The sequence below is a fragment of the Ascaphus truei genome, chromosome 10 (genome assembly GCF_040206685.1).
Source record: "Ascaphus truei isolate aAscTru1 chromosome 10, aAscTru1.hap1, whole genome shotgun sequence".
Taxonomy (NCBI): Eukaryota; Metazoa; Chordata; class Amphibia; order Anura; family Ascaphidae; genus Ascaphus; species Ascaphus truei.
This window is the reverse complement of record NC_134492.1, coordinates 13,015,814-13,025,249: the sequence shown is the minus strand read 5'-3', so window position 1 is coordinate 13,025,249 and position 9,436 is coordinate 13,015,814. Positions and strand designations below refer to the sequence as shown.

At 41.5% G+C, this 9,436-nt stretch overlaps 1 protein-coding gene across 4 annotated transcripts in view; it reads right to left on the bottom strand.

The window, feature by feature from the left end:
• Nucleotides 1-2,117: 2,117 nt before the first annotated feature.
• Nucleotides 2,118-9,436, bottom strand: part of LOC142503529 (uncharacterized) — a 28,488-nt gene continuing 21,169 nt past the window's right edge. For 3 of the 4 annotated variants that reach the window (XM_075615871.1, XM_075615870.1, XM_075615873.1), the window contains 3 exons: nt 8,003-8,111; nt 5,874-6,057; nt 2,118-4,567 (listed from right to left, as the gene is read on the bottom strand). In XM_075615871.1, the coding sequence (XP_075471986.1) occupies nt 3,449-4,567; nt 5,874-6,057; nt 8,003-8,111 (1,412 nt within the window). In that variant the 3' untranslated portion in view covers nt 2,118-3,448. The remainder of the gene's footprint in view (nt 4,568-5,873; nt 6,058-8,002; nt 8,112-9,436) is intronic. The other variant, XM_075615872.1, reaches the window with a different exon arrangement.

Sequence of the window (9,436 nt, the reverse complement as noted above, 5' to 3'; positions counted from 1 at the left end):
TTCTCATGCTGAATACCTGATTGATAGAATTTAAATGAAAACAGATTGACGGGTCTTGTTTATTGTTTATTTATAGCTACTATTAGTCAATATTAATTATTAGTGTAATATTGCTTATAATAGCCAAACTGTGAAAAGAATACATGTTGTAAACCTAAGTATATCAGGAGGGGCCAACTCCAGTCCTCAAGGGCCAGCAACAAGTCAGGTTTTAGGATATCCCTGCTTCAGCACAGGTGGCTCAGTCGAAATGGGGGGTGGGGCGGGGTCCCCAGGAACTGGTCCATGCTATTTTCAACTGGTTCTTGAGATACTGTTTTTGTGCTGGTCCAATTCTTGGATATTCAAAGAGGTGTCTGAAGCTATCCAATGGGAAGATGTAGCATCATCTGTTGTGGCTTCCCATTGGCCCATAGTTTGTCCACCATTTTTAAACACCCAAGAGGGAGAGCAGACATCAGCACCTAAAACTTTAAGTATCTCGGGAACTGGGGGGTCCAAACACTAAGAAAATACACCCCCCCCCCCAAAAAAAAGCCTTGATTTTTGCTTTAAACAAAGATATTTGGTAGTTTTACGATAGCTACATCATACCTGATTTCCCACATTACGTTGTAATCACATCAGCTACTAGGTATTCAAATAAGTTCCAGGGAGCGATAATTGGGAATGCATTCTGCATATTTCCATCTCTCCTCCTCACACTGGGATAAATTAGAATTTGGGGAAACCATTGGAATGGTAAATACTGTAGGGTGAGCATGTGGCTTCAGATTACAGGGGACAGGTATCTGCCGCATTCCCAATTATTTAAGAACAATGCAGATTCCCCTAAAGAAAGCAGCTTTTCTCAGGTAATCTGCAACCAGGTGGCTACTCTAGCAGGTACTCTATTTATATGCTTTAGATTTGAAAATGTTTCAAACACAGGTTACCAATCCTACTGTGTTACCTATCCAACACTCTCCAGGAATGAAATATGAATCTCCAGGTGTCATTGATATGAAAAATGATCATAATAAAGATTGAATGTTAAAATATATTGCTAACAGATCAAACTTAAAAAATGTAGCACAGAATAGCTCTGGTAGTGCAACAGGGATCATTGTCCCATGAAGCCAGTGCATTCTTCAGACCCCTGACAGAGTGGACCTTTGACTAAGTTTTTGGGTGAAAGGTGGAACAGTTTACCCGGGCACACGAGGGAAAGGTTTGCAGGACTGTTGGAGGAGTTGGTTCTCACAGAGCCCGTGCTAAAAAGACTCATGATATAAAGGGGGAGTAGATTTCTTACTGTGTTTAATGACCCTTTCCCCCCAAATCTTCTTTTGACATTCTCAATCAAATCTTTATAGTTCTTGCCGACCCTCAAGCAAATCTTGGTATCATAAGCAAAGTGGTAAAAAAACCTCTAGGGCTTTATAACGTCATGTTAGAAAAAAACCCAGGTGCAGCAATAACTTCATAATTTACAGAACATGTCACACAGGGGCACTGTCTGTTACTGAGAGAAAGCACAGAAGATAGGACTGCATATTAAAGTTTTAGGGCTGTAATATACAGCACGCGGCCGTGAGTTCCTATGCGAATGCGCGTTCACGTGCCGGATGCTTTTCCTGTATATACTGCCGAGAGCTGCAGGTAATGTATGTGTGTATATGTGTGTGTATGTGTATGTATGTGCATGGGTTGTGTGAGTGAAAGTAAGTCCTAGATAAGATTTTTTAAAGAAAAAAAACTTTAATAAATATATATTTTTTTTACTTCTGCAATTATTTACACACACACACACACATTTACTGACGTCAGCCAACTAAAAATCTGCGCGCGCGCGCACGGCGTAGCACGCACCCATAGGCACTATAGAACGTGCCTTAGTCATCCACAGAACTGAGAACAGATGGGCATGTTCAGAGCTAATAAAATCTTACTACGGGTGATTTGTTTTTGCTTTATTTTGGATTGGAGCATATTTGCCGTCCAGTAGAATACTCTGCGTTGCTGGGTCAGAATGCCTTTATCGAGTATATGGCTTAATAAAACACAATCCCAGGTGAGCTTGTAATGCATCTCTGCAGCAAAAAGTTTAATGCACAATGTATTACTGCATACTCTGTAATAACACAGGAGGGAGAGGGAGTATTGGGTATGATACCTTTTATTGGACCAACAAGTAGTGTATATATTAGAAGTTTTCGAACCTCTCAGGATCCTTCATTGGGTCCTACCCTGAGAAGGTGGAAAGTTTGTAACATATCAACTACTTGTTGAACCAACAAAAAGTATTAAACTACCTGCTCCCTCTCCCTCCTTTGTTACTACATGGAAGAAAGGACCAACACGGCCCCCCACCCTCTTTGCGGCATATTTCTCTAGAGTAGATTGATGACAATACAATAACTTTACAGTTCACAAAAAACAATCACTGGACATATTTCTGTGTAACGTTGAAAAAAAGAGTGTTGTGGTGGGCACTGCGATACTGAAAAAACCCTATATATACTGGTGCAAAGAGTCTCTTTGGTAAAGCGTTTTCGACAGTGTGAAATGAGAGGCCTTTTTACCTTAATATATTGCCTTTGTGCCAATGAAACATTTTTATCGTTTTGCATCCTGCCCTCACTTCATGATTGCGGTGCTCCGCTATTTTTTCTATGTCTGTTTGTTACTCAGGCAGAAGCACGCCAAGATCCGGAACTTCTGGTATCGGGAGTAGGCTTATTATAGCCTGGGACATTTCCTATTCCTGCTCTCTATTGTTGCCCAGAGGCCATAGTGCCTGGTGAACTAATACATGTGTCTTTATGAGGGATATGGATTGATTAGGACCGGTGGGCTCTGGAGCTCTCCTTACAGCGGGCGCCATAGTTTTCTCTTTACTTGTCTCCTCCCCTTTTATTTGCCAACGGGCACTTTCCAAACAACAAGCAAGACTTTGGGTTTTTGGATGTTTTGTGGATTCATTTCCAAAATAGTTCAATTTTACAGGGGTTTATACACAGTCTTACAACCTATTTAGAAGATCATCCTCTGGGGGGGTTTTGATTGCACCATTAGGGATCAACCTTTCCCACCACGCTAAAAACTGCGATAGAAATCAAAGGATGCTTTAAAACTCATTCAAAATAGCATTGAGAGCTGAATAAAAAATTAATTTAAAAAACAGTCACTATTATCTAATACTACAGAACTGATTTTTTTTTTTAAACTTATAAGATTTCACGTTTTGCACTCAAAGGTTGGTTCACTAAAAGGTATCCTGAGCAACATGCAACTAATTGGTATCTGTAGAAAAAAAAGTTTTGATTCAATGTGTATAAAATACATTCTAAGAAGAAATTGCACAAAATACATATGTTTTTTAAGTAGTTTGCATACCTGCTCCTTTCTCAAAAACTTTTTTTTGAGGTATTGCACATTGAAACGTCGGCATGTAAAAATAGCTAATTTATTCAGAAACATCTGTTTGTGCTGTTGGGATGCTGATAACTGGTAACACTTTGGAATAAGTTGGCACAGAAGATAACAGCTGTATTGCTACTTCTTCACCGGTCACGATGGAAGGACTCTTAGGTCCTTCTTGTGAGTCCTTGGCTATTGGAGACATGTGAGGTGTCTCTCTGACGCTACTCAAGTGCTCACCTTCACAGCACTCATTTTCCTGTCTAATTTCCTTTCCATGCAGCTGTGTTTCAGTTATATTCTGCGCCCCTAAGTCTGTTTGCTGGGAATTTGCTTCTGCCGGCATAAATGCACATCGTCTTCCTTCCTGACTTTCACAAAGCACAGGTCTTGTTGTAAGAGGCCCCGTCATATTAAAATGCACAGCAGGTCTCCCTGTGTCCTTACTGACCTCAGTTACTGGGTCAGCACTGTTACGCGGTGAGGAACTAAGATGACACCCTAAAGGTGTTAATGGCTTTGATATTAATATATAGTTCCATTTTCGCATTTCACCCACACTGTTAGGTCTCTGAACTTGTGAATATGTCTTTGCCCTTGTACCAGACAAATAAAGTGACTTTGAAGCAGAGAATGGGTTTGAGGTGTATAAAGATGTTTCCTCATTTATTTCGTTTCTGGGGTTCACACCAGTTATGACAGGGCCAACATCCCCTTGCTTCATCTGAGAGATACTGATAGATTTTGACTCTGGTTTCCCTTCTTGTGTTGGAATTTTCCCTGGACGTTCAGGGTCCAAGTTCCTCTGTGTAGGAGCTGTACTATCCTTTGTAAGTTCTACCATTTGCTTTGTTCCGTCAGCTGATAAAAAGTAAATATTGATTATTTTCTCATTTGCTGATAATAGTCTTGTAGTCTTTTTGTTTCTCGTTGGTGCTGCCTTGTGTGACGCAGTTTGTTTATTATTTAGGAAGCTTTTTGCATAGTCCAGGTTGCGTTGCAGAGCTGAACTTGCTCTAAGTGTCCAAGGATTACCAGTTTGGTTTGGGAAGCTCGGTAAGTAGTTTTTGTTTGTAATAAAATCCCTCTGCAAGCCTGGCCATGTGTTAAGAATATTGTGTTTCTGGCCACTGTAATACAAAACAGGATGTGTCTCACTTACATTCTGTGAAAATAAAACAACATATTTTATTGATTTTAAACCGCTCCATGGCATTTCTTTTATTATTAAAAAGAGAATAAATTTGTATATATTTTACAACCAACTAACATTTTTACGTGTATGTGGTATCTGTTTAAAAGATTTTAAAATGGTATCATCTAGAATACACTGTGTGGTAAGCTGTCCCAATATGGATAGTCATGTTAAACGTCATACTTTCTATAGGAGTGGCGTTATATGAAAAAGCACAAGAAATCCCCACCAATGCACATTTATCAGCATCTCCACCTGCTGCAATCCATTATCATTAACCCCGTCTTATTTCTCAACTCAGGGTCCAGGAAGTTAACTCTTTCATATCCCCACAAATTGTAAATCACAGTTAATGAAATAGATTGTACCATTTTGATAGTAATCATATATATTTTTTTATTTATATAGCACTGACAGTGTACACAGCACTGTACTGTACATAGAATTTTGCCGACACGAGTCCCTGCCTAACAGAATTTACAATCTAATTTAGGTGCCTGAGGCACAGGGTGAGAAAGTGACTTGCCCAAGGTCACACGGAGCAGACTGGGATGTGAGCCGGGCTCCCCTGTTGCCTTTGCCGCTCCTTTAGCCATTTAAAACAAAGCTGATGGGGAAAGCGGCAATACAAGCGGACGTTTTTATTTTTTCATTTTTGAACATAGGATTGAAGCAGGGGGTTTCCGGAGCTGAACTCAATTTCAGCTTGGGGGGCCCCTACTTCCTGAGTTACCACCGTGGGGGGTGCCGGTAGCAGCTCCGGCTGGGCTAGCTGGGGATCTCGTAATGGCGGCTTTCAAAGCTCCCACAGCCCTCAGGCCAATAGGAAGCTGTGACGTCATTCGGTGCGGCCTCTTGTAACCAGGACCTTTAAACAGCTCTGAGATACTGGCACCCCCTATGGAGGCAAGTATCTCGGGGTGCAGGGGGTCCCTGGAACTGAAATTAATGGGGTTCGCTCCGGACACCCCCTGCTTCAATCCTATGTAAAACAACAAACAAACCAAACAACAGTCCGCTTGTATTGCTGCTTTAAAAGATGTGCATTGGTATTAGTTGGTTTTGATTTAAAATTGGTATAATCAACATCCATAGGGACCTCTCTCAGGATATTTGCATTTGATGCAAATTGCTACGTGCATAGGCAGTTACTGGGCGGTAACGTACCACATTGTTATTACATGTTCTGTCATGCAAAGCCCAATGCATGAAACCACCCAGCAGCAGGGGGCTCAATAAACGTAATAATAGGAAATACACATGAAAATGACATTACCTGAACACATGTTATCTCCTGTGGTCTAATAGTTATTATTTTAACTTGAGGTTTCTTCATTTCGTCCTCAATACTCAAAGAGACCATTTCTTTTTGCACGACTGGACTTTTGATCATCTTGGATTTGCTGACGTTTTTTTGTTCTGCTTGGTGGCAAAGACCTCCTTTCAAAACAACGTGCCTACTGAAAAGAATCAGCACATAGACACCAGTGGAGCATCTCTGACATGTTATCGTTCCAGTTTGGTGTAAATGATTCAAATATCAAATAATTTACAGTTCAAAATAAAGTTGTGTGTGCTGAGCACGCGCATTGTAAGTGAAACTTTGTGGTTTATCAAAGAAATTCTTTTTGCCGTGGTGATGTTTGTAATTCAATGATTGAGATTTGAGAGTATGATTTATTTCATTTATTCTTGTGTTGAAATCTCCATACCATCACTTGGAATACATGATATAATTGACTTATGATAACTAAAGTAAGATACATATATTTTGGAGTGTAAAAGTATCTATGGCGTTACTTTGAAAAGTCTTTCATTCAATGTAAACCATAAAAATCAAAACACAATTTCAGTCACAAAAGCCAAAGAAGTTTGACTTAGAACGCGTGTTCGGCACCCCCCCCCCCGTCGTGTTTGTTTTTATAAATCATTACAGTTACTATTTTATATTAAACTATATACAATTCATGTGTCTGCGCATGCGCCGAGTCTGTTGGCCCCTTCTGCGCATGCGCTGAGTCCGGTGCCTATCACATCACTTCCGTCATGCATCAAAACTCTGTAGGTGCCCACAAAGAAGTTTCACTTCATAAACATTCATTTGTTAGGAAAGGCAAAACGGTGCATTCAGTACAATTTGGGGACAAAAATTAAAGGTATTCAATGCCAATTATTCAGGGTTTACACATTTCCTGCACCGCTATCCCATACATAACTTTTAGTTGTAGATTTAACATCAGTACAGGGTTAATCACTGAGTCTGGGAACCAAGGTTATAGCTTAAAATAGAGAGTATACCAGAAGATAACAAGATAAGTATAACATGTTTCCGCTATACACATGCAGTAACTGTTAGCTTCTGATGTAAAACACAACTTATTTCATACGGATAGCAAAATTGTGTCCTAATATTTATTGACATACAGTAGAACAAAAATCCAGGAAACAAGAATTGAGATGGTGGACCTTCCGTCCCTTTTTATCTTTCTAAAACTGGTCACACAGGTGACTTAAATCTGGGATTTCCTGGGGCCCAGGACTAGAGTTTTGACTGCCCCCCTCCCTTCACACCATCTTGTGAGCCAACTCCTCTGCCCCCCCCCTCTCCCCGTGTATGTCTCTCACTCCCCCCTCCGCTAACACTTAATTACCCCTCTCTCACTCAATCCAGCTCTCCCTCAATCCTCCACTCACACCCATTCTACCCTTTCCCATGACACACACACACACTTTACTTCCCCCTCCCCCACACACAAGCCCCCCAATACCGATACAATTCCTTCCACACAATAAGTACCCACCCGCAAAATGCAATAGCCCCCCTTCCCACACCAAAAACACTATACCCCCTCCCACATAATGCAATACCCCCCCACAAACACAATGCATTACCCCCCCCCCTCCCAAACAATGCAATATACCCCCCATCCCACACACACACACCTCTTGCTTGTGGTCTGAGGCCTCTCCCACGCTGTGCCACTCTCCTGCTGGTGCGCACCAGAAGCTTGGCCCAGCTTCCGGCATCCGGCGCGCACCAGTGAAAGAGAGGCCCAGCAGCAATCAGAGGTCCGGCATGGGTGAGAGAGGCAGACCCACAGTAGCTGGGGAGAGCATGAGTCCGGCAGCTCTGGGGGGGCCTGGCAGCTGGACGCAGGAGTTGAGGTCGGGCCCAACTTCGAGAACCGTCCAGCAAGGCCTCCCACAGCCACAGGGCCCGGACACTTGTCCCCTCTCTCCCCCCCTGTTGGCGGCCCTGGTAATCAGATACATTGTATAGTATCGTCTTCTCTCTTACAGGGACATATTGTTTTCATTGCTAGATAACCTTGAATATTTCTTGACAGAAAAAAGGTTTAATATAAATATCTCCTAAATTTACTAATGTATAACCCAAACTATTACCTGGTGCTTTGATACCCTGGCTTTATGCATCTGACGTTACCATACTTGGTTTCATTCTGCAATTGCTGAGTATCCGATTTGCCCGTGGCATCATAAATTGTGGGCAGATCTGTTGAAAGTTGTAAATGAATGAATGTAAAATGAGTTGTGAATGATTTTAGAGTAATGAAAGCATTATCATTAGTACTCGATATACCACTCTCATGTACAGGAGGATAACTTAAACAGGGCAAAAGCTGAATTTCTCATCTTGATTTCTCATCACATCCATCTTGATGATATATCACAACTTAATGGATGTCGTGAGACCAGGGATAATGTAAGCTTTTTCTCAAATCAATTTCGGGGGCGCGGGGGGGGGGGGTGCGGGGGGGGCAGGCGAGGGGGGCAAGAGGAGTGCTGTTTTAAAGGAGCAATCCTTCCTGGTTTTTAAAGGGGATGTAAAGCGGCAGTTCAAGCTACCGTTTAAAAAAGTTCCCATTGAATATGTGCATCAATACAATCTTCACACTGACAAGTGATTAGCTAAATTGCCGATCGATTGGCAAAGATTCGGCTCGGGGGTTCACTAAATCACTGTCAGTAAATGCAGAAGAGTACCCAAGATGCAAAGTTCTGTGTGGAAGATCATGTGACCAGGCAGGCACTAGACACAATTCGTGCATTGCTGGAGAGAGCAAAAGAGGCGTGCAAGAGCCTCTCTCAGAATAGGAAGGGGATGTGACTTTGTAAATGGTTGCTATAGAAACAAAAATGCTTGTTACATTAGAATACATTAAAAATGTCTTTACATTTTTTTAAAACGCTACAAGTATTTTCTCATAGTACAGAACGGATTTATTTAAAAAACACACACATGTAAGATATTGCTTGAACTGCAACTTTAAATGGCCATCCAATAGGAAGCCACAACTGATGATGTTGCAGCTTCCCATTGGTGCAATATTTGACAGTCATTTTGTTCAACCCGGTAACTTCATTGGTATCTCAGGAACTCAGAGGGGGGAGGGAGGGGAGGTCCCAAAGCTGAAAATAACAGTATTTGGCTCAATAGAGAACACCCTGTGGAAAAAAAATGAAGGCAATTGTATAGTGGTAAAGTGAACACAGGCGCAAACAAATAAAAAGTGGACACTGATAATAAGTGACTAATCTAAAACTTAAATAAGTGAAAAATGTGATGAAATTTAAGTAAATACAGTTTCACCCCCTGCTCTGGAACCCACTGGAAGGGGTAGTCTTCACTCTACCCCCACAGTAACAGCATAACACACAAAATCCACGGGGAGCATGGGGAGGAAACAAAAATACATTTAAGCTCAGCAAAAAATGGCAACGTGGAAAAAAGCCTTCAATTGACTTGGCTCTAATGAATTGACTACTTACAAGATGTAAGAGTCAAATAGGCAGGGTTGACTCAAACGGTCAGAGGTA